This window comes from Sinocyclocheilus anshuiensis, unplaced genomic scaffold (assembly GCF_001515605.1).
Source record: "Sinocyclocheilus anshuiensis isolate Anshui unplaced genomic scaffold, SAMN03320099.WGS_v1.1 scaffold145, whole genome shotgun sequence".
In the NCBI taxonomy this organism is placed as follows: domain Eukaryota; kingdom Metazoa; phylum Chordata; class Actinopteri; order Cypriniformes; family Cyprinidae; genus Sinocyclocheilus; species Sinocyclocheilus anshuiensis.
In genome coordinates this window covers 2,147,795-2,172,949 of record NW_015537973.1, presented here as the reverse complement: position 1 = coordinate 2,172,949, position 25,155 = coordinate 2,147,795, and the positions used below count along the sequence as shown (strand labels likewise).

Genomic DNA, 25,155 nt, shown 5'->3' with positions numbered 1-25,155 from the left:
CACCATGATGTGAGTTGCTCTACCTCATCCAAGTATGCGGCCTCATTGTTGTTGGAAATGAGGCCCAGAACCACAGTATCATCAGCAAATTTGATGATAGATGTGGAGCTGTGGGAAGACACGCAGTCATGTGTGTAGAGAGAGTAGAGCAGAGGACTCAGGACACAGCCCTGTGGAGCTCCTACGTTCAGGGTGATGGAGTTGGAGGTGAACTGGCCTACTTTCACCACTTGAGGTCTACCAGTGAGGAAATCTAGAATCCAGTTGCAGAGTGAAGAATTCAGGCCGAGGTCCAAGAGTTTAGAAGCTAGCTTGATGGGGACTATAGTATTGAAAGCTGAGCTATAGTCGATGAATAGCAGCCTTACATAGTTCCCATTGCTGCTGTCAATGTGCATGAGGGAAGAGTGCAGGACGTGAGAGATGGCATCTTCAGTAGATCTGTTGGGACGATAGGCAAACTGAAGTGGGTCTAAAGTATCAGGGATGGAGGAGCAAATGTTGTTCTTTATAAGTTTCTCAAAGACCTTCATGACTATTGACGTGAGGGCAACTGGACGATAGTCATTCAGGCAAGAGGGGTTATTGTTCTTAGGCACAGGGATGATGACAGATTTTTTAAAGTGGGTGGGGACCACTGAGATAGCAAGGGACTCATTAAAGATGGATGTAAACAAGCCAGCGAGCTGATCAGCACAGGACCTCAGAACACGGCCAGAAATCCCATCAGGACCTGCTGCTTTCCTGACGTCCACTCGCTTTAGGGTCCTCCGAACCTCGTCCTCCAACACAGTGATTACATGATTATCGCTGCTCTGTCTGCAGCTTCCTGACGCGCTGATCGGCAGAGTCGCGCTGCCTCGATTGCATTCAAAGCGGCTGTAGAAAGAGTTTAACTCGTTAGCCAGCGACGGGTCTGCTCTCACAGCTGCAGAGGATTTATTTCCAAAGGCACAGATGGTCCTCAGTCTCTGCCACATGCGTCGAGAGTCATTTAGCTGGAAATGAGACTCTATTCGTTCCCTGTATCGGAGTTTGGCGGCTCTTACCGCCCGTCGGAGATCATAGCACGATGCTTTGTACTCACTCATGTTCCCCGACGACAGACCGGCGTTGTATGCGGCAGTGCGTTTGTTTACTGCAGCATGGATTGTTCACTTGTATATGTATTCATTATCCACTTCAGATGACTTCATTGGAGGACAACAGACTTTGTAATAAAGCTCAGATAACTGCAGCATAAATCAGTGCAGCAAAAACTCCTTTGTTGTCTTGCTTCCTTTTCAGGATGGTGTCATTTTAACAACCAGCTTTACTGTGTGCTCACCTACAGTAGCTGTCAAGATTGTCCTTAAAGTTATGCTACCTTTACCTGTTAGCACAGGCTAATCGCAGTATACAGACCTATCCTTGACTAACCTCTGGGGCCTACTGATATTCCAAGTGAAGCCAGCTGTTTTTCAGGTTTCTTTGATAAATGGGAACAGTTATTTGAAATAAATTTTTTGTAACAGTGTAAAAGTCTTTATTTTCAATTTTGATCGACTGAATACATCCTTGCTGCATAAAAGTATTCATCTCCTTAAAAATAAAAGATCTTACTGACCTTAAAGTTCTGAATAGTAGTGTATATCATAGTTATTGTATGTGTCTGGAACATTTAGCTGGATCCAAACATCTTCAAAAAGCAAAACCAACATCTTCAAAAATGTATTTCTACCAACAACAAAAAAAATGCTCCCAGTACAAAGTGTTATACTTAAAATCAATGTGAATTTCACACTGATTTTTTGCATCCCATTATACTGCCACGGGACAAGCTATTCCATGAAAAAAAGTTTGAGTTTTATCCATCAGAAATTGATTGGATGGTGAAAAATGGGTGTTACATAGCAAATTTGAACCACACTGAATACAAGTTTACTAAATCAATGCCCAAGTAGCTATTTGGCTATTGGCTAACATTATCTAAAAGTCTGCCTGACCAAAGTGATGTAAGCAGAAGAGGAAAATAATTTAAACGTTACCACATTTTGATAAAATATTCCTATAAATCAATGTGCAGTAAGAAAATAAATAGTATCAGTTGATTTCATGTTGATTAAGGGTATCATCTTGCTTGCCTGTTTTCCACTGAACTGTTTTGGACATGATTTTAGTGGCACAAAGTAACTACACATACTCGCACGTACGCACCGGCCCAGCTGTGACAGAGTCCCCGATTTAGGCGTGGGAGAGAAACGAGGCCATGCTGGTGCAGTAATAGCCTGGCCTCTGTAGTAATGTGCGTAGAGGAGAAAGAGAGAGTTAGAAGAGGCTGTGCTCGAATAAATCGCTGGTCTCTGCCTACAGTCAGCGGATAGATTTGTAGAAATCATCCAGCCACTATGAGAAACTCAGTTAAGCCTTTGGGATCTTTTGCATTAAAAATGACACGCACATATGCATGTGTGAAAGATGTTCGTGCCTTGCACAAGTCCTCATATAGTGCCTCTTGCTTTCCCTCTTCTGACAAACACACACACCTATTTTAATATAGACCATCTCATTATATCCTCACAGCATAGATTTACTCGGTCGTTCTATTTTTTCTCTCTTTCTCTCTTCTACACATACTATTACTCGTTGCACCAGGCTAAAAATATCCACCCCAGTTCTGGACATCCCAGATGCTGACATCACTAGTGGGACTGTATGCAGGATTTGCATGAGATGATTGAGAAGAGAATGAGAGCATGAGAGAGGGAGGGATGAACGAATGGCGAGCAATCAGGCCACAGAAGTAGGACTGCAAGCTAACATACTGCATGAAGTGAAGATTCTGCATTGACCCCCATTTGAAGCAGCGTTCGTTTACAGTCTGTCCTATATAGCGATATTTGACCTTTCCGTTGAGTAGAAAAGAACGCTGGTCTCCATTTTGCACCAGGCCTGAAGGTTATAACAAATCCTTATAGTAACATGGAGGGCTGCGCATATGGTATGACTGTATCTTCATTACCTCTGTATTCAGTTAATGTGCTTGTAGTAGTGTTGGCTACAGAGTAAACGACTGTGCTTCTTGTCTTCAGATGGAAGTGGGTCAGCAGAGAGTCTGGGCCTAGTCTGAGGGGACCACCCTACGCACTCCGCTCTACCCCCCTTCCTCTCTTTTCGGTTATAACTTGGACCACTATGCTGTTGAGAGTCAGGGCCTACTGGATTTAAGAAATTAAAATATTCTATTACTTATAGTTTGAAGTTTAGTATAAGGGTGTACTCGCACTAGGCGTTTTGAACCGTGCCCGAGCGCGTTTGATTCCCAAAGCCCGGTTCGTTTGACTAGTGTGAGCGCTACGTGCCTCGCTCGAGCGCGGTTCGTTTAGCCGTCCTTGGCCCGGTTGGAAGAGGTCGGCCAGGGCACGGTTCGGTTGGGCTCGGGCGCGGTACGCATGCAGTGTGAGCGCTAACCACGCTGGAGCACGGAACAGATACTATATTGTGTGCGCTATTGTCATCATTACCATCATCGACCACAAACATATTCTATTACTACTACTACACTACACTTTTCAATTAATTTAATCAAGTATATTTAGGTTTATAATGGCTCTGGTTCTTACCTTATTGATGAACAGGAAATGTAGTTTGCGAGTAAAGCTGCAGATAATTTCATTAACGTCAGCTGCCTCCGTAATAATTTTCTGATACATACAAGTGAAAATCAATGCATGGCATAAATTATAATTAATTATAATATTATTAATTATTCGGCAGAATATTAGCGAAAGTGGTTTTCTCCGTTATCTCATACATGACGTAAACGTGCTCCGGCCCGGAATGTTTAGTGCAAGTGTGAGTGCAGGCCAGTGGGGGAGTGGGGAGGGGGGATAATCGTGATCGGGCTCGGTTCAAGGCAACCGTGCCTAGTGTGAGTACACCCTAATAGAGCTATGTGTTCCTTTCCCGTAGATTGATTCGCTGGGTTTCCAGAAGAGGAAACTGTTGTTGAGCGATCTTAGGCCCAAAGTACACTTCAGGTGACATACTTTTTGTCCTCAGGAGTGTCCACGGACGTCTTCACACACCCTCCATGTGCAGCCCAATATTTCTGTCTGCTTGTACGGTGCGTGTACAACAGTGCAGGCACCAGGTGTATGTTAAGACAGAAAGTCCACTGTACATGTGGCGAACTTGTCCTCCACGCTCATACGCGGTGAAGTATACTTTGAAAGCTGTGCAGATATGGCTGTGCATGAGATTGAGCGGAACGTGGAAAAAGAAGTATACCTGGGCCTAGGGGTTGGCGGTATACCGGTAGACATGATTAACCGCTAAAAATTTGTCAACTGGTAGAGATTTTCGACTGTGACTGTCAAAATGCGAATGGTGGTTAAACGGTCACGTGATGTTGCTGTGCTATGTGGTCATGAAAAATTGTCATTTGCATGCGTTTTTAAGCGTTGTGGTTAAAAACAAGTTGTTGAAATGCAATTAGCAGCGAAAGAGAACTCATTTTGCTATATACGCACGCTGTCTGAGAGACTGTTATTCATGTTAATCAAACAACAAAAGAAAGAAAATATCACTGCTCTTGACTAAATCACTTTTTTATAATATGTATTTAATTTACACAGTGAAGGATATGCAGTGTTTTTATACATTTGATTACTTTATACAATGTATGTAGCATTTCTTATTTTTTGTTCTACTGTAGTTTTTTGTCCTATTGCTTGAAATTAGTTTCTTATTCTTAATCGCTGACTGTTTACTTGCCTTCAGTGAGCTTTTTTTTTTCTTTTTAATTTAAGCTAGTATTAGTTTTTTGTGATATTGACACTGGTTATGAAAATTCTATGGTATCAAAATTTTTTATATCATTAAGACCTTATTTAAAGCAAAAATAACTATATCATGATCATGCTCATTTTGGTCATATCACCCACCCCTACCCGGGCCATTAGGTTTGTCCAGTTTCATCAAACTATACCTTAGATACAATGAGGTCCGAAAATCTGAGATCTTATTAGAAATCTGGTTTATTTAAAGTTTAGCTTAAACTTGTAAATAAACAGTTTTCAGATTATGAAAAAATCTAAGTTGTTTTTTAAACAACTTCTTTGCTACTACATATGCATTTGGCTGACTGATTTAATGTTATTACTAATAATAGAAAAGTTGTCACACTATAATATTTTTCATATAATGCAAACTTTATTTAACTGTTCTGTCTAATATTTTATTAGAAAGAACTGTTAAACCGAGACAGTAAATCACTGAAGATGGAGAAGGGGATCTCTGTGAGCTCAGGTGCATTCTCATCGCTGTCAAAATAAAAGCCTTGCATGTTGTCAAAAATGTATTGTTCAATGCCGATAATTAAAAAATATATTGGCTGATTTATCAGCCTTGTCAATATATTGATTTACACATGAATTAAGTGCAAAACGTTTTGCAGCCATGTTTTATTCCAGCAAACTCAAACCTGTAGCTTAAAGGTGCAATAGGTGATTGTCTTCAGAAATATTTTTGTTATGCTGGATGAAAGTCTCTTTACATCCCGTGTTACTAACTGTACTATAAAGTTTTCTCACCGGTGAATGACACATGATGTGTTGTAGTAATGTAGTAAATGGCTCTGGTCATCTGGTCTGTGTGTGTATATGCGTTCAGAAGGCGTGGCTTTGGACAGCGATTTGCAGGGATGGTGGCATGTACGCTTTCAATGCTGTCAGGCTAAAGTTGGCATTTTCCAAGATGTCCTACTGCACCTTTAATGAGCAGAGCATGGCATTAGCAAGCCAATGTCATGGGTTTGATTTCCAGGGAAAATAATAACGGATTAAAAATGTGTACCTTGATTGTAGAATAAGTTGCTTTGGATAAAAGTATTTACCAAATATATAAACGTAAATGACTACAGAGCTCAAAACCACCACTGTTGCTTAGTTGTCTTTTTTCTGTATTCTACTCTCTTAAAATAGCTTCTAGAAAAGGGTTTCACTCAAAAATCACAATTATTTGTTTGTTAATTGGAATTCTTGAATTGACTTATTTATTAACTGCACAGTGTGATTACAGTAACTTCATGTTTCATGATCGATTACCATCCGATTGGGTATACACATGCACACTTGCTAACATAAATTTGCCTCTGCAAAACAGATATAAATCCAATCTTCTCCTCTTGTGATGCAAATGTTGATGATGCTAATGATGCCAAAATTTTCTCTTGAATCCTTCCTTTGCCCCTTATGGCAATTAGCCTAGTGTTTGAGTTTTGCAGTTGCACAATCCATGTGTGTCCTCCATGACTGCTCACTCAATGTGTAGTTACGTTTATGAAGATTGAAGTTTACCTATATGGCCTGACTCAGATATATCCTGGAGGGCATGTACACTTGGTCTTTGCATGATCGGATGCTTTATGATTTCTCTCTTCAGTGGATGGCCTGCTTTTGGCAAGGGCTACTCTTGCCCTAGCTAAATTTGGAATCCAGTGCCACAGAATCTGCCTCAGAGACCAATATCTCAGAATATTAGGATTGTAGGTTGCTTTTTTTGTGGCTGTATGATGGGGGATATTTTCATAGAGAGCTCAAAGCTTTTTTACAGTAATTATGATGTTTTGGGTATATTTATTTTGCCATAAAAGTGAAGGTGGGTAACTTTTAAGCAGCTGTATTAAATAAAAAACACCCGTTTGGCTCATTTTTTTTCTCATTATTGTTCAACGTTTAAAACAGTAACTTTAAACTGAAACATTTAGAGATAATATCCAAAATGATGTTTACATTGTGTAGTTCTTTCTCAGTATCAGATAATCTGTGTGTAAATTTGGGTTGTTCAGGGAGCTGGTTTGAACTCAGTTTAATGTCAATAGTCAACAGTCAATAGCATAACGTAGGCTGCCATTGATTTCAGTTCATGGTGACCTTGGCTGCTAATAAACAGAGAAATAAAACAAATAAACTTAATATTTTTGTCCAAGATTCCACATCCATATTCACTAGCATGTTTTATTGAAGTTGACACATAAACCAATGTTCCACAGCTAGAATGTCTCTTTTATAAATTTCATATGGTGGTTGTGGCATATGACGCAGATTTGCAGGATGAAAGTGTGTCAATGCAGTGGAGTGTAGTGGCCAGCAGTCTGTATACGCTTATCTGAGGCAGTGCTAGGCTAGGCTAGCTGCAGCCACGCATTAACCCTGCTGGCCTAGCGTACACAATGCTTCGCATCATCAGACTTAATTCATTGGTGTAATATAGAATAAAAAGTATTTCACTTGGTTTACAAGTAAAGCCTAGACCCTCAGCTAAAGAGTTTAGAAAGAGTAAAAGGGATGCAGAATGTAGAGGGGCTCTGAGGAGATCTTTTTTTTTTTTTTTTTAAATGCTACTGCACTAACAACATACTGCAAACTACTATTAGTGAATGCTCAGCATTTTTTTAAAAACTGAAAAGGACATTGATTGTAGTTGTATGTTGAAAATCCTGTGTAAATCAGCGTGTGGCTGGTGTATTATGTTTCCAGAACATACTTTGCACACATGCTTACATACTGAACTTCTTCAAAATATATCATGATTTTACAGAGTGGGTCTGATATTCTGCTTAGTACACTGTAAAAATAGAATTTTTACTGACCCCCCCTGTAAAACACTGTTAACGTTTTTTGCAAGTAAAAACTGAATTACTGTATAAAATGAAAAACTGTAAAAGGACTGTAAAAGTCCCTGCACGACACATAACATATGATTGAATTTTATAAAAGCAATTTTGTTTTGTCTCATTTTTCCTATTAATAATGTATATTAGAGACATTTTATGTTATTTGGTTAATGTTTACTGCATTATTTTAGTGTCTTGTGTTACTCTGATGGCATTTTGTCTTTGTGTGTATGATCCTGCATGGTGTCTCGAGTATTGGCCATGTTTCATGGACAGCCCAAAAATGGGCTCATGATGTGATTGTTCAAGTAAAATGTTTTGTTAATGTTATATTACTTGATGGAATATATGGTTGTAGGTTATAAATATACAGGCACCAATATGCTATCCTGTAATAACTGAAACACTGCCAACATCGTTTTATGGTGAATTTCTGGCAGTCTCTGCCTTTTTAAACTTTTTCTTTTTTTTTTCAGCAAGCCTGGAGTTTTGCAAAACTGAATCAATTACTAATTGAGAGCTCAATATTCCCATCTGTTTGTAACTTAGCTTGGCCTAGGACCCTAAAAAAGCCTGGTCTAAATTGAAAGAGAAAGGCTAAATGGATTATTTAAAAAATGAGGCTGAGAAAGTTATTGGTGGAACATTATACTACTTCTTTTGCTCACTAAAATGACATTGGTTTAGCAAACTCTAACAAGTTTCCTGCTTTGCTTTTGACTGCCAGCTCAAAGTGTATATGTCACATGGGTTAATCCACTCAGATGTCCTAAATATGAATTTAAAATGATAGGTTATATAGCTATTTAGGACGATTATGATTAACTTGTGCTTGAGTGAAATCTAAACAGACTCATATGGTCACACATGTTCTGGCTGTTCCTCCCCACCCAGAGAGGTGTGTGTAGGATGAGTACTTTTAAAGCAGTTATCTTCACCCACCATTTTCAAACAAGCTGTGAATATACTGCTGATGTAACCAAGATGTTTTCATCCTTACTGAGGCCTGCTTTTTACAGGCATTTGTGGTGCACTCTGATGTGGCTAAACGTAAACAAGGCTTAAGTCTGTCCAACAACCTGTTTTAGTCAGTCTGGTGACCTTAATCCATTACCTACCCATCAGAAAGAGAGAGCGAGTATGTGGATGTGTGTCTTATGGGTGGAGTTGAACTAGTTTGAAGATGCTGGGCTGCCATATGGGACGTGATGTAATTCGTGGGTGTGCTGAATGTGTGGGAGAGGGTGACTGTGATACTATATTGATTGATGTATAGAGATATATGGCCAGTATTTTATTTTTGTAGTATATGAACCCATATATGTTAACGTGGATCTCCATCGACAAGTAAACTGTTGGTGTTAAGGGATAGTTCACCCAAAAATGAAAATTGTCATCATTTACTGGGAAAATTTTACCCAGAAAAAGGGTGGAGCCTCTCATTAAGAAAGCCAATGAAAAACTGGAGAGCTGGTTTGTTGTTCCAAACCGGCATGAATTTCTTGAATTACATAAACGAAGATATTTTAAAGAAAGTTGGTAGCCAAACAGTTGCTGGTAGCCATTGACTTTTTTTCATACTAGAGTTGTACCGATAAACGATAGTATCATGTATCGACGATAGTCAGAGATATCACCTGTGGCTAATGTCTTTTACGATATCAAGATTATTATTATTATTATTATTATTATTATCAAGGTAGTAATATCTAATTAATATTAGGGCTTATTTGTTCGATCATTTTTCTTTTTACGCGATTTTATAGTGTTGCACGTTATAACCAATCACACACGATTCCATTGAGCTTATGAATGCAATGGCCAATCAGAGGCGTTCAGATGAGTCATCGCTGAAACTCCGGAGTTTTGTTGTTCAGGGCTCACTGAATGAATTCTGCTTTCTTGTGAATTCTCTCATCATAAACAACATACTGCAGATGTATGTGCAATTGTAAGTATAAGAGATTTATTCATCATACGGTGTAGACAGCTGCAATGATTATAATGTGAGTGTTTTTTAAGGTACATAAACTTGCGCTGGACTGAAGTCAGTGATGATTTTTTTTGCTCGTTTTCTGTAGCTGCTGTTTGAATAACTGGAAATGTAAGCATTAGAATTAGTAACTGTAAGAAAAATGATGAGGACGATGAAGATCTCGATGAAGATGTGCTTCTAAAATAATTTTTTCACTTCTCCGGACACGGCCACACTCTGTCGGGCCTTACACTTCACTACACTAAACCGGTAAAAATGTAACACTGTCACAGTACGTCGGACAAAACCACACTACTTCGGGTTTTATGTTATATTTTTAAACCAGTTTACTTAGCCACAGTAGTCGGGCAAATCAACACAAAAACACCGTAGTTATGAAATAATTCTGTGACCACACTGCGTCGGGTCAGTTCAGTTACTTTAGAATTTTATCAGAATTATCACAACTCACTCCGTTTCAATTACTTTAGAAACGTACAACTCTGTTTCAGTTACTTTAGAAACAATAGGTCTAATACAACTCTGCTACCACACTACGTCGGGCTGATTCAATTACTTTAGAATCTTAACAGAATTATAACAGCTTCAACTTCTGCAACTGTTAAAAAAAATATAACAATGTTTGTCACAGTACATCGGACAAAACCACAGTACGTCGGGTCTTTTTTTTGTTTGTTATATTTTCTCAAACAGCCTTTTTCTAGCCACAGTTCCTTGGGCTCAAACTAATATTTATCAGATTAAAACAGTGCCACAGTACGTCGGGCAAAAACCACATTGCTTCGGGTTACTGCTTTAAACTTAAGAGTCGCGTTACGTCGGACTCACTATACTATAACACAACTATCATGAAATAATTCTGTGATCACACTACGTCGATCAATTCAGTTACTTTAGAATTCAATCAGAATTATAACATCTTCACAGTCAGTTTCAATTACGTTAGAAACTTACAACTTCAGACACAACAGATCTAATACAACTCTGCCACCACACTGCGTCGGGTTGATTCAATTACTTTAGAATCTTACAGAATTATAAGAGACCAACAACAAGTTTCAGTTACTTTAGAAACTTTAAACTTAAGCACTTTGCTTCAGTTACTTTAGAAACAACGATTCCAATACAGCTCTGCCACCACACTACGTCGGGTTAATTCAGTTCCGTTAGAATTTTAAACAGAATTGTACCAAATAGGCTTAAGAACTCCTCCTGCTAATACTGAATAAACTTATCTTCTATCCTTACAATTTCTTTTCTAGAACGAAGGGGTTTCCCTGACAAATCCAGCAAAAAGAAAGAAACCGCTTTTCTTACCTTTTTTCCTGCTTTTTGGAAACTCCTGGCTGGCTCGCCAATGTAAGAAAAATGATGAGGACGATGAAGATCTCGATGAAGATGTTTATTGCAGCATATCAGTGACAAAGTAGGCCTACATGTAGTAGGCTACCTTGGGTTCAACGGAGTCAGAATGAACCACGAACATCCTAAGCTCAAACATTTTATACTCTATTCTTCCCGCTTCATCTTCCCGCATGTAAATGAAGTTTCGTCTTAAATCGCAATGTAAATTGCTGATAACAATGAAAGTGATAGCCTTCTGTTCCCACATCTTTGGAAGTCTTTCAGGTGGAAACAACCAAATGTTAAGGTGATAGGATTATCTAGAATCCCTAGCAATTATATTCACGTACCCTTTTGGTCAGCAGATGGTTCCTGATGGCCTACTGCCGCTCCCACGCTATAGGTGACGAAGTAACGTTCAAGAGATACTATTTACATAAAGAATTATCTCTATGATAATTAAGCTCTTTGTAGAGAAAGGAGAATAGTTTAATTGGAGTGGAAGTTTGGTCGAGGCAGACTATAATTTCTTACATAACTTACAATGTTTTTATTAAATTATCAAGTTACAAATTATGAAACTAAGTAAGTAATGAAATAAATTGGCATGATAATATCATGTTTCGTCAATCTCACAGGATAATGCTAGGGCGACTATTGAGCACATCTCCCAGCACTATTTCATACTACGGAAGTCAATGACTACCAGCAACTGTTTGGTGCAGCATTCTTTAAAATATCTTTTGTCTTCAACATAAGAAAGAAATTCATGCAGGTTTGGAAAAATTTGGCTGAAAGATTTTGTTTTGCACTCAACTATTATAGCCCTTCTCCGAGTGAACAGCACCACAGCACAAGTGGAAAGCATGGCCTATACAATAGGGCTCCAAGGGTAGTGCTGGCCACATTTGGTGTGTACAAGCAAACACTTTTTTTTCTGGTTTGTTGTCATGGAGACGGATCTTTTGTGTCCTCTCTGACAAAAAATGAGGTCACCTCTCGTTCAGTGGGCAGCTGTGAGGATTTAGGTAAAGGCTCTCTCTCTCTTTCTTTCTTTGTTTCTTTGTACTTTTTTTAGAGGTAGAGCTAACAAAGTACAAGATGTACCCGAGTTGAGCAACAATCTGATAATGAATTGTGATGAATTATTGCATTTGTTCAGATAAACAGAATATATTATATTTTCAATTTGAAGTCATTGTCAGTCGTTGAAAGTTTAATCTGTTTGTAGCTTTATCCACTTCTGTATGGATACGTCTCATTTTCTAGGGAAGCTTGAGGTTTTCTAACACGTTTCCACAGTGTTGGGACTATTTAGGAAAACAAGATGACTTTTTGTGAGCGACTTTTAGTAATGTTTTTGTGTATATATGAATTAAAAATGATCATAAAATAATCAAGTCTTAAAAAGGCCACAAGCATATGTTTTACATATCAAATAGTTAACAAATCTGTGCCCCACTGAACCTTACTCACTCACTCCCACTCATTGTTTACATCATAGATCACCAAGAAGATTAGTCAGGTGACCAAGCCTCCATCTTCTCTCAGTGTTGTGCCTTGTCCAAATACCCACACTTGCGGTCTTGACCACTTGAGAGCGTGTAAGTGCGCAAGCCTGTCCCAAGTCTTAAAAACTCCAGAGCGCAGTGCCCTTAAAGCACACTAAATCCACACTATCTCGAATACCGCTCCGGAGCGGTATTCAAGGCTTAGTGTATCCCATCATGCATCATGTTCTGAAAATAAATCGTGAGACTTTTTGCCGAGATCTTGCGAGAGGTCACAGAAACCTTTCCAATGAATGTTAAATATTAATGATAATTAGATATTACATATAAGTTGCTACTAAAACAAAGGGTTGCACGTTTTATTGGTGCAAATGAGTAGTAGTGATATTTATTTTGTGCAACATTTGCAACTGCTTTTTATCACTTAATTAGAAGCACCATAAAATTAAATTGTCATCTGTTATAGAGACACTGCATATAAGTAGTCAAGTGGTCAAGTGCAAAGACCGCAAGTGCGGGTATTTGGACAAGGCATTGGTGTAGCACCCCTGAATTGATGGAGCGTGTTCAGGTGCTAATTAGTGTAGAAAATTAGCCTTAATTTCTCACATTGGATCAACTAATACAGTAATTCAGGAAGATCAGGCTTCAGATGGAAAACTGTTATTCGGATAGGCATTTGTTAAATATTTAAAGGGGTCATATGATGCTTTTTTAAAGATCATTATTTTGTGTATTTGGTGTAACAGAATATGCTGACATGCTTTAATGTTCAAAAAACGGTTTTACCATCAGTTCAAGCCCGAAAGGGGAATAGACACAGTAATGATGCAGTACACAAGCCGCGGTTAAGACAGCTGACTCCACTGTGATGTGACCCCTCTCTCTCTCTCTCTCTCTCTCGCGCGCGCTCTCTCTCTCTCGCGCTCTCTCGCTCTCGCTCTCTCTCACTCTCTCTCGCTCGCTCGCTCGAGCACACACACACACACGATGCGCAAAACTCCGCATTTGAACAGTCAATAGCAAATACTTAAACTAATAACAAAACAGTAGCTGATTCAGAAGCGCCAGATTGTCATAGCAAAGTCAGAATTACCTCCTCTCCTAGGTTCACGAAACGGTCATCCATAAAATGCATTGCTGTTCTGTTGTAAGTAATCTTAAAGATTTCTAAATGCATCTACTTTCGGAAGGCAAAATAAAGTGCTTTTGCTTTCGCCTAGAAACACACAGCGTCTCCCTGACATGGCTGCTTCAACACTAACTGCGGTTACTGAAACCACGCCTTCTTTCTTTGCGTGCACATTTGGGTGGCATTATGCAAATATTTCCACATAGTGAGGTAGATATGTGGGGGCGTGTTAGAACGAGCCGTTTTAGGGGGGCGTGGCAGAGTCTTAACTTTGATAAAGAATATCTCTTTGGTTTTGAGACTTTAGTCTTTGCAACTTCAGGGGTCTTATCTATGCACAATCAGCTTGTAACACTCCAAAGAGAAAGGAAAACTTGAAATCGCATCATACGACCCCTTTAAAACGTGTTGAATATTCAAAACAGAGTGACAGCCTTAAATGAACGAAAGTTAGGAGATTTAATTAAAAAAGAAATTTAGCTGAGAAGAAAATATTTTGCTCCTTTCCTTTTCCTTCCGTTTGGTTTTGGACATTTTGGATTCCTGCCTCCATCTAGTGTTGCTTCAGTCAAACTTCTACCTGAGTTTCATAAGGTTATGATGGTGAATCTAAGGTTAGGCTTGCATCTGCTTCCCCCATTGTTGGAAAGCACACTGGCCTGCATAGTTAATCATAATTAATATCACAATTTCTATCAGCAGAATCATATTTTAACTTGAATATTTAAATATTTTGAAAGTGCATATTTTATTTGTTATTATTATTATTATTTTGTCAAATACAAGGCGATCCATAGTGAGGAACAGAATGGTTGACTGAAAATGCTAAATAATATTGTTTATTCCACAAGAGTACTCCTGGCTTATAGATCTGTATATTGGGTACCAATCGTCCAACCGTGCCCTACAAAGTGGACTTCACAGGATATTCAGACATTTTAAGTGAGGTTCCAGATTTCCAGATTTTTCCCAGACGTTTTAACTTTGAAGGGCACTGCAAATGGCATAGGGAATACATTCACATCAGTAAATCATTTCGCAGGAAGTGGAGAGGGAAATTTACCCAAAATGAGTTGAGGGTCTAACACTTTTAATCACCTTGATTCACCTTAAGTGTGGTTTCACAACAGTCACTTATCGCTGCATTTAGGTTTTATGTATAACAGATTATTTTAGTTTAAATACTGTATATAACAATATCTACAGTTAACCCCTGCATAGGGACCTTGTGAATAGGAATGCAGTTTATATGACTGTGAATGGCTCATGACTTACCCTTAAAACACTGAATGACAAAGCATGAAAAATCCATCCATCTCCTTTTAATGTAAAATAATACACTTGATACTAGTCTGTTCCCCAGCCATATCAGTCTACATTACACTAACTATCATAAATAGTTTTGCTTACTGCCATCTGGTGAGTTATTAAAGACACATTTCAGACAGTAAAGCCAGCATCTCTGCACTGTTTTCTATTTTCGTCGATTATTATATTAGCAGCAAGCCTTGTTCTACATTGTTAAACAATTTTAGATTCATTGATTGTAAGTTATAACATGGTAAATTATCTCATCTCTTGATCTCACTCTCTCTCTCATTCTTCCTCTCGGTCTCTTTTTTCTTCCTTTAATGCACAGTGGGATGACATCACCTCAAATGTGCTTGAAGCCATACAAGACAACTTGCACAAAGACTAGAGTGCGTAATGTGACACCATTTGAGCCCCCCCAATTTTTTGGACAGAGAGAATATTGAACCTCAAGTACTGTTAAGGTTAATTTTGTTTAAATTGTTTGCAGTCCCAGAGTCCCCACTGCTATAGGTCTACACATGCAAATATTAATAGTGTACATATATCAATAATAATAACAATGGTTTAATTAAAAATGATACTTTTATTCTGTGTTTTATATCTGGGTTCTCTTTCTGTTTGGTTTAATCAAGTTTAAATTGTTTAGAATCAGTTCTAATCATAGTATCATCCTGGTACTATGATGTTCAATATGTTGTTGAGCTGTTTAAACAGTCTTGGAGTCTCTCTGACCCCAAACAGAACAGAAGAATTAATGCTTTTTTTTTAAAGAGTACAATTCTATGCAGGGCAAGCTGTTTGTTTGTGCTATTCATAGTCCTGTTTTTTGATCATTCATGTCATAGCTGTCTGTTTCCCATGACTATTGATGATGACCAGGCACAGATGGAATCAGCTAACTTCTGTATTTTGTGCTCTGAAATTCAGTGTTTCCAGATTGGAAATGTCCAAGTATTGTACCTGAAGCTCAAAATTATCGTATTTGGAAGAAAATTATCATACACGAGTCAAATGTACAGAATACAGCTATTTATGAAATGACCTGAAAATTACCACAATAGATAAATAACTAGGCGTACCTTAGTGGGAAGGTCCAAACTCCACCTCTGAGTCGCTGTCATTGGAAGCCTGCGTGTTGCCAGATGTTGAGGGGGTCCTTTTGCGGTACAGATTTGATGCCATCATGGACCCCAATAGTGCTCGTTGGCTTAAAAGCAGGGCACCCTCCCGCATTCTTAATGCACTCTGAGGTGTGCATGATCAATGAATATAAGAAGCCCTATGATTATAACCACCATCATTTGAAGCGTCATAAAATTCTGAAATTATCGTACATTAGGGGATTTTTTCATTATTGAACGTACATTGTACAGAGGTCAAAATTAATGTACAAATACGATAATTATCATATGTTTGGCGACACTGCTGAAATTTAAAGAGAATAAATGTGGAATGGATTTAAACATGGTAATTTTTTTACTACACTCTTATTTATAGGTGGAAGAATAATAGCCATGCATTTTATATATTTATTATGGTGTCTGTAAGATTTTTTTAAATGGTTTTAAAAGAAGTCCCTTATTTATTTAATCAAAAAAACAGTAAAAACAGTAATATTCTGAAATACTATTACAGTTAAAATAACTGTTTTCTATTTGAATATATTTTAAAATGTAATTTATTCCTGTGAAGACGAACCTAAATTTACTTCAGTCTTCAGTGTCACAAGGCTCTTCAGAAATCATTCTAATATGTTGATTTGGCACTTAAGAAACATTTCTTATTATCATTGTTTTTTTGTTTTGTTTTTTGATGATGAATAGAAAGTTCAAAAGAACAGTATTTATTTTAATTAGAAACCTTTTGCAACATTATAAATGTCGTTACTGTCATTTTGATCAATTTAATGCATCCATGCTTAATAAAAGCATTAATTTCTCTCTCAAAAAAAAATCTCCCTGACCCCAAACATTTGAATTGTTTATATAAAAAAATCTATATATCTACATATTTATATACTACTCCATAGAATAAGGGATGACATGTGTATATAAAAGCTGTTATTTACCTAAAGGGCCTTGTGTTTGAGCAGGTTTTGCTTAGTCTTGCAGACAACATGCTCTCCTCAATTTTTCATTAACAAGCAGGAATGGAGACAGGAAGAACAGAAAAGTGGGTGCTGGAGAGAAAGAGAAATCCTGGCGTAGCACACATCTGAGGAACAAGAGAGAGAGCAACTGGGATGCGTTGCCATAACAACGAATTCAGCAGGCCACCTACTAGCTTGTGTGTGTGTGTGTGAGACGGAGGAGAGGGTAGAGCAAGCAGATATGTGTGTGTGCGTGTGTGCGCCAGTGAGCAGTGCTAGAGGAGAGTAAAAAAAAAGGTGTGCATGAAGCTTGCTTGTGATTGGTCACACCTCTCCTGTCTTTGTGTGGAGTGGAGCATGTTGGGTAAGTGTCCATCGCCAGAGCCGCCTTTTATGATGGCTGCAGCACAGAAGCAGAGGGAGGGGTCTCTCTGCGCCTCCCTCCATCCTGCTCTCTTTTTCTTTCTCTCTCACATCCACACACCCGCTATCCTCCCCCTACTAAAGTAAAAACAATAAAATTCATAATGGAGAGCAACTGAATTTAGCTCTAGCATGCTGATACCTCTCAAAAACAATGCTAGGCTAGCAGCCTCCCCATTAGTCACTAATGCTCCGTAAGTCATTTAGAGGGTTACGAGCAGCACGTTGCTGTCTGTACAGACTCTGCTTGAACAGTGAGACACACAGTCTGGGATTTGAGTGATGGTCCTTTGCCTGCCATACACACACACACACACACACACCAGGAGAGCAGCAGCTCCGTGTGGATGATGTCATCCTATCGGCATCCTGCAGTGTTAGCAGCGCCGCTTCAGACCCTTTGTTGCCCTTTACGCTGTACTCGGACCACTTTTATCGTTTTTTTTAGCATGCTGAGCTACAATGTGAAGCATAGCATAATCTTTAAAGGTTAAAGGAGTCGTTCAGGCTTATCTCAGTGTAAAACATATGTTTTTTCTGGAGATATTTTGTGGCTTCTTTCAATACAGATCAATGGACGCTGGTTTTAAAGCTTTTTTGTTTCTATTGCTGTTCATAAGTTAAAACTCTTCAAGCTATAAGTGTATCATTTATGATTGTTTCATGAACAGTGGTAAAGAATTACGCATTGTAATTCTCATCTCATCCCCAAATTAGAGTTCATTTCAGTATGAATAACTGTATAAATGATCCTTAACAATATTCATCCCCGGTTTGGATAATGCTGACTCAGTTTTCACTATTAAACCTCATAGTGTTTGTAACTTTTACACAGGGAAATAATACATGGAGTTTGTAAGCATATATGTGCTTGTTCTGTCATATTTCATTTGCAGTTTATAACAATATGAAGGCATTTGATGTCAGTCTAAATTTCAGACTGCAAATAATGTAGTGTATTATGTGATGTAACATGTTTGATTTGCTCTGAGTTGTGCTTCTAGTAAATTCAATATGCATGGATGTTTTTTGGGGATCAATATTGACACATGGCCTGGGGTCTTTCTGCCTACGCAGGCAGAGGGGCTTATTGCGGAGTCATCAGTATAAGGTCACATTTGGCAACACGCGATCAAACACCCTGGATAACCTTCACGCTACTGTTGTGACCATATAGCATCTTTAAAACTCCTCCACACCCCTCCCTAGCCTCAAACTCCTCCTTTCTCCTCTCTCCTCTCTCCATCTTCACTGGTCCCACGTTAATACTGTTGGAGATATCAGTATCTTAGGTGGTTTTTATTTTCTAATTGCATTAAAATTAAATTTTCTTGTTGCATTAAAAATGTGACATTTAAGGACCAGTCAGTTGCCAAACAAGCATGTTCTTGTATAGTAGGATTGAACATTATTATGTGTGTGTGTTCCTCTCTAGGCGATGTATCTCCGATCAGTATGTCACCCATCAGTCAGTCTCAGTTCATCCCACTGGGAGAGATTCTGTGTCTGGCCATCTCAGCCATGAACTCTGCCCGCAAACCTGTCACACAAGATGCGCTGATGGAGCACCTTGCCACTTGCTTCCCAGGTAGCCCTCCAGACACACTTATGAACACACACACACACACATGAGTGCTGTAAACACTCTAACTGTATTTTATAATAGACATAACCATATTAAGTGTCATTATAACATTATAGAAAAGTCTTTCAGTTCTATTGGGATAATCCTCATCATAAAAATGTTTTTAGCTTCATTATATTTGCTGAGATTATAGTACTAGGTTAAATCCATAATCAGTATTTTTTATCAAAACTACATTTTAAAATAATGTTTTTGTTCTGTACTATTGTAATTATTGGTTCTGATTATTTGACTGTTTTGGGGTTGACAATACAATTTTACTTAATGTTGTTTCATGGTACTGGTAAAAAAAATAAAATGTATGATGACACTATAAACTCCAACAGTTTAAAAACAGCTGAATGTCCAAACCTATTTTTGTTATAATCAAATACATTATTTTCTGTCATCTCTGTAGATTGATCTATCATCTATGGACCCTTTTCACATTTCAAGCAGAAGTTATCATAGTTGGGTAAACTTCTATAGTGGTGAACGGAAACTACATCAAATATATTTTTCTGCATTCTCATTTGCTCCAATTGAAAAAAAAAATGTACTCCCTCAGTCTTTGTATTAGAAACACTGTAAGAAACATTGTTTTCTGTAATTATTGCCAATGTAAGAAAAAACTTAAAATAATAAAAGAAGACATCTAAAATCTAATATAATCTAAAAACTAAAAAATCTAAAAATCTAAAAAAATATATAATGTATAATATATAATATATAAATGTTGCCAGATTTACAATGTTAATAATTGCGGAAACTAATCATCACACTCTGCAAAAAAGGTCCATTGTACACCTTACGTTGCTCAGCTTTATTAAGAGAAAACAGTCAATCAAAGTGCAAAGTGTGCAAACTTCACCTGAATAGAGTCTGTCTGCTTTCCCTTAAAGAAGAAAAGAAAAAGAAAAAAGAGGCTCTGAGTTGCGTCATGTTGGTATGGCAACTACCACTGTATGATGTAATGGCAGGCAACACTTAACCCTGACTAGTTACAGCTTATCTGCTCCTTTATCTGTTGTGTGTGTTTCTGTGATTGAGAGTGTTGAAAAGCTGATTTGGGTGAAGTGAGGACTTGAGTGCAGTGAGGACACCATGTACCCTGTAGTGCAGTCCACCCTGTTGGTGCTCCTTGTCTGTGAGTTACAGGCAATGTTTACTTATTTTGCACACGTGATATTAAACTAAGAGAGACATTCACAGTACTGAGTCTTACCACAAATGTAATATCTATTTTTGAGTGTCTAAGTTAGCCATCTTAATTGTGTATAAATATATTCCCTCTAAAGCATACTTTGAAAGCACAGAACAGTGGATCTCAAAATATGAGAATATGTTCTGTGGTTCACTGGTGCTCCATGAAGGTTTCCAAGTGGCCCATGAGTTGGTTAACTTATAACAACAAAATAGACCTTAATAAATGAAATAATTATAATTGATGATTGACTAATCAATCAACTCATAACAATGAATTGATTGTTAACATTAACTTGTGATAAAGTGTTTCTGTTGTCTTACATCAATAACATAGTTATACAAGTATTCAGTCCAACTTCTTAGTGAACAGTTAGCTCAGACATCTTAGGCTTAAGAGTTCCAAATTACCAGTCTAGCTAATGAAATAAGGACAAAACAAGATATACTGTAAAATCTCTTGACATTTTTAGAAGATATTTTACGATTATTGTTGCATTATTTGATTTTATTATCATATGAGTTCTTATGAAGGAGGGTCACAATGGCAGGTTTTGTCTTATTACATTGAGGGGCTTACAGATGTGATGATGAAAGATGAGATAATGACTGGTGTGTTGTGATTTGTGGTGACATAAATCAGCAACCAATGCTCTTCTTTTGATTGGCCTTCTGTAGTTATTTGTGTGATCACACCTACTCATGGTTAATCCTACTTTTGGCACGTCAGAGCAGTTCTGGATAATGCTGACATCAACATGAACCCACTAATCTGCTACTTCCCCCTCCACCCTTTTTTCCCCACTTTGCACTCTATTTTTCACATCTAAGTGTTTGCCTGTTGAGCTTTTCCTTTGAAATATTAATTGATATTTATGATTGAAGATTTATTATTACATTATCACAAATGTTAGCCAAAAAGTTTGTGTCAGCACTTTCATTAGCACTATGAAAATGATTATGAAACTTACATGCGGTTGTATTCTCTTCAGGTGTACCCACTCCGAGTCCAGAGATCCTGCGGCACACGCTGAACATGTTGGTACGGGAGAGAAAGATCTACCCCACACCAGAAGGTTACTTCATTGTTACTCCACAGACCTACTTCATCACCCCCTCCCTAATCCGCACCAACAGCAAGTGGTACCACCTGGATGAGCGGCATCCAGAGCGACAGCAGCAGCAGCAACAACAACAGCAGCAGCAGCAGCAGCCACCACCTCAACAGCAATGCACATCGCCACAATCTGGAACCATCACTCCCTCCACCTCTGGCTGCATACGAGAAAGGCCTAACCCTAAGAACCACTGCGACTCCTATAATGCCTACCGCGATGAGGTGCCCAGCATTCATACTGCTACGATTCAAAGAAAATCCCCAAAAGAACCCAAAGGAGATCCACCTTCATACCCACAACACCCACCCCCTCCACCTGCCATTCAGCACCCACCTGACCCCACCGACAAGAGCAAGAGCATGACTGCCACCTTCTCTTACAAGACAGACACACTGACCAAGAAGAAGGAGGGCAGCGGTGGGGGCAGCAGTGAGAGGCAGTCCAAGAAGTTTGGGTTGAAGCTGTTCCGCTTGAGCTTGAAGAAGGACAAGACCAAACAGCTGGCCACCTTTTCTGCACAGTTCCCTCCAGAGGAGTGGCCCTTGAGGGATGAGGACACACCGTCTGCTGCAGCGATCCCTCGTGAGGTGGAGATGGAGATCATCCGCCGCATCAACCCAGAACTGACGGTGGAGAACGTGGCCCGTCACACAGCTGTCATGAAGCGGCTAGAAGAGGAACGAGCTCAGCGCTGCAAGGCCAGCTCCTCCGCACAGCACAGCGCCCGCAGTCGCCGCAGCCGAGGCCACCGGCGTGTGCCGCACGGGAAGTCGCGTTCGCACAGCAAGACGCGGGTTTCTCGGGGAGATCCCGCTGAGGGCTCCAATCTGGACCTGCCAGCAGTCAGCCTGGAGAGGGACTACCGTTTTTTCAGTCACTCTCTGGTACGCTCGCCAAGAGAGGGAATGTACACAGTGGAACGCAGAAGCGGTGGTGCCTACCTTGTCCACAGCAACCCCAACATTGCTGAGTCACACTTTCCTGTCACCCCGGAGTGGGATGTTTCGGGGGAGCTTGCAAAGAGGCGGACAGAGATGCCTTTCCCTGAGCCTTCACGTGGAACATCACATTCTAGAGTGCACCGGAGTCACAGCCACATTCAGGACCGCAAGTCACGCAATGAGCAGCCCGACAAGGCGAAAGAGCGATCGCGTTCTATGGACAACTCCAAGGGCCCGCTGGGAGGTGGGAGCTCCATGCTTGGCACGGCTGAGGATTACGACCGCAGTCCTGACGACAGAAGCCGCTACTATACCGATGATGGGACGCTGAGGGCCTCCTCTCAGAAGGCCCCGCACTACTCGTGCATCATGTTTTCTGCTGCCAAGTTCAGCTCTGAAATGTCAGTACCTGATATGGGCAAATTGAGTCTGGATGACTCAAGGCTCTGCAGCCCTCTAGAACGGAACAAGAGCAGGGACAGCCTCCCAGCCTACAGTGACCTGAAGGTCCTGTCGCCGAAGCCTTTGGCTGATGACTACTTCCAGTGCAATACATCGAATGAAACAATCCTTACTGCCCCGCTGCCTCTGGGCAAATCTGACCATGACACTTTAACCCCATCTGACGGAATCCGCAAGGGCTCTCCAGCTGACCGGCAGACGCCGCACCTCACCTCTCCTCACCCCTTGGAGTACAAAGAGGACTCCTCCACCAAGGGGCACAATGGTTCTGGCAAACCCACACCGAGCCAGACACCTGAGCCTATGCCCAATGGACGTTTGATACAGCACCAACACAACACTGACCCAGGGGGCGGGGGAGGTGGTGGTAGCACTGGTGGCGGGGTGGACAAGAGGAAAGAGATTTTTAGTAAGGACACTTTGTTCAAACCGCCACACAATGTTTTGACTGTGAGCTATGTGGACAGTGGCTACTCAAAGTCAGGCACTTTGCGTAAGACTCCGCATATGAAATCATCCGAGGTCCTTGACACTCTGGAGACCCAACAACCACCTAAATCCACCCCTTTGTCTGCTTCTGCCCCAGCACCTACAGGCACAGAACAGGGTGCTCCCTCCACATCTGAAGCTGCTTTTGACTATTACAACGTGTCAGATGATGACGATGAGGAAGAGGCAGAGGAGGCCTGCCGTAAAGAGGCCGCCCAGTGGTTGCTAGAACGGGAGAAAGAGCGGGATTTACAGCGGAAGTTTGAGAACAACTTGACTCTGCTTAGCCCTAAGGAGAGCGAGAATAATAACAGCCAGAAGTCAGCTCACTCGGCCCGGCTGGACAGCATGGACAGCAGTAGTGTGACTGTAGACAGTGGGTTTAACTCCCCTCGGTAAGTACTCACTTCATAGACAGACCGTGAACAAGTCTTCAATGCATCAATTAACTGCTGTTTGTCTTTTCTTTTTTCTTTTTTTTTTCTTATTACCAAAGACATAAGATTAGGTTAATTTTTGAGGAAATAAAATATAACATTATGCTCACCAGAAAACATAAATTGCTAATATGTTAGAATCTACACTACTTCTCTGACATCCCACAAAATGAAATTTTTTATGTTTGGTCTGAAGCACATAGTTGCCATAGAGCCCATATAATTTATCCCATCTTATACTGTGATGTATGGCATGGTTTTTCTCCCTCTTCTTTGCCAAGGCCACAAACCAGCACAGACAGCCTTTAAGTGGGTTTCCCAGGGCTGTGTATGTGTTAGCAGAAGCCCTTTATGAGTGAGAGGTTGAGGACTTTTTTCAGCTGCTAAAAATAGACCCCTTGTGTCTGTATGACTCATTCAGAGGGATATGGCAGGGGTAGAATAACTGAGAGAGCCTACATGTTCTGCACATGTGCTGCCTCTACTCCTTACAATACACTCAAAGAAAACTCCATAAAATACAGGCAAATGTACTATGTTAATATGAAGGAATTTTCTTGACTGATTTTTCCCATGTGTTTTACCCATATTTTGAATTACACATTACATTGTGTTGTATTTAAAGTTTGAATGAAATGTCTTATACTTAACAGAAAAGGCTGTAGTAATTTTGACCTAATAATGACCTCATTCTCTGACTGGTATGTCAGTTTGTCAAAACCAAGCTTTATACTGAAAATCCCACAGAAAGCCTTTCTAAATGGATTTTTGCATTGTAATTTAACATGGTATGTAAGTACCAATAATATATTTTATCAATACAACTCATGCTGCTTATGAAAATGTTATTTTTTTCTTTTTTGTATTGAATTTAAATCCTTACATTTGTGATGTTTTGAAAATTTGTGTAATGCAGTGCATTTTACTGTCCTTTCTACAATCGTGTACTGATGATAATAGTAATAGGCCATAAATAGTAGTTGTGGCCCAGTCACATTGTGACAGAGCTACAAAACCTACAAGGCAAACTGCCACACGTCTCTAAATTTAAGACCCCCAGCAGTCCCTACATGCACAACCACACACACACACACACACACACACACACACACACATTCATTTACTATTTTGTGCATGACTCATCACATTAGCGATTTCACAGCTCCTGGAAAAACACCAGCATAGCTCTTGTGCATAGACATAATTTAGTTTGTGATTGATGTGAGGTAGTAATGCAATTACACAGAGTGGGATATGCAAAAGAAAAGAAAAAAAACCCTGCATGTTTCTCTGTACAGTACTAGTGTTAAATACATAATATCTGAGTTTAATCTTTGTATTTAATGCAATAGTTTTCCACAAAAATGTTATTGTTTACTTAACCTTGTGTCATTCCAAACTTGAATGGCTAACGC

At 39.5% G+C, this 25,155-nt stretch overlaps 1 protein-coding gene across 3 annotated transcripts in view; it reads left to right on the top strand.

Annotated features, from left to right (window-relative positions):
* Positions 1-25,155, top strand: part of LOC107671062 (storkhead-box protein 2-like) — a 67,314-nt gene that overhangs the window by 40,810 nt on the left and 1,349 nt on the right. For 2 of the 3 annotated variants that reach the window (XM_016463910.1, XM_016463917.1), the window contains exons 2-3: positions 18,902-19,054; positions 21,286-23,698. In XM_016463910.1, coding sequence (XP_016319396.1) covers positions 18,902-19,054; positions 21,286-23,698 — 2,566 coding nt within the window. Of the gene's footprint in view, positions 1-18,901; positions 19,055-20,159; positions 20,238-21,285; positions 23,699-25,155 lie in introns of those variants that run through there. The other variant, XM_016463925.1, reaches the window with a different exon arrangement.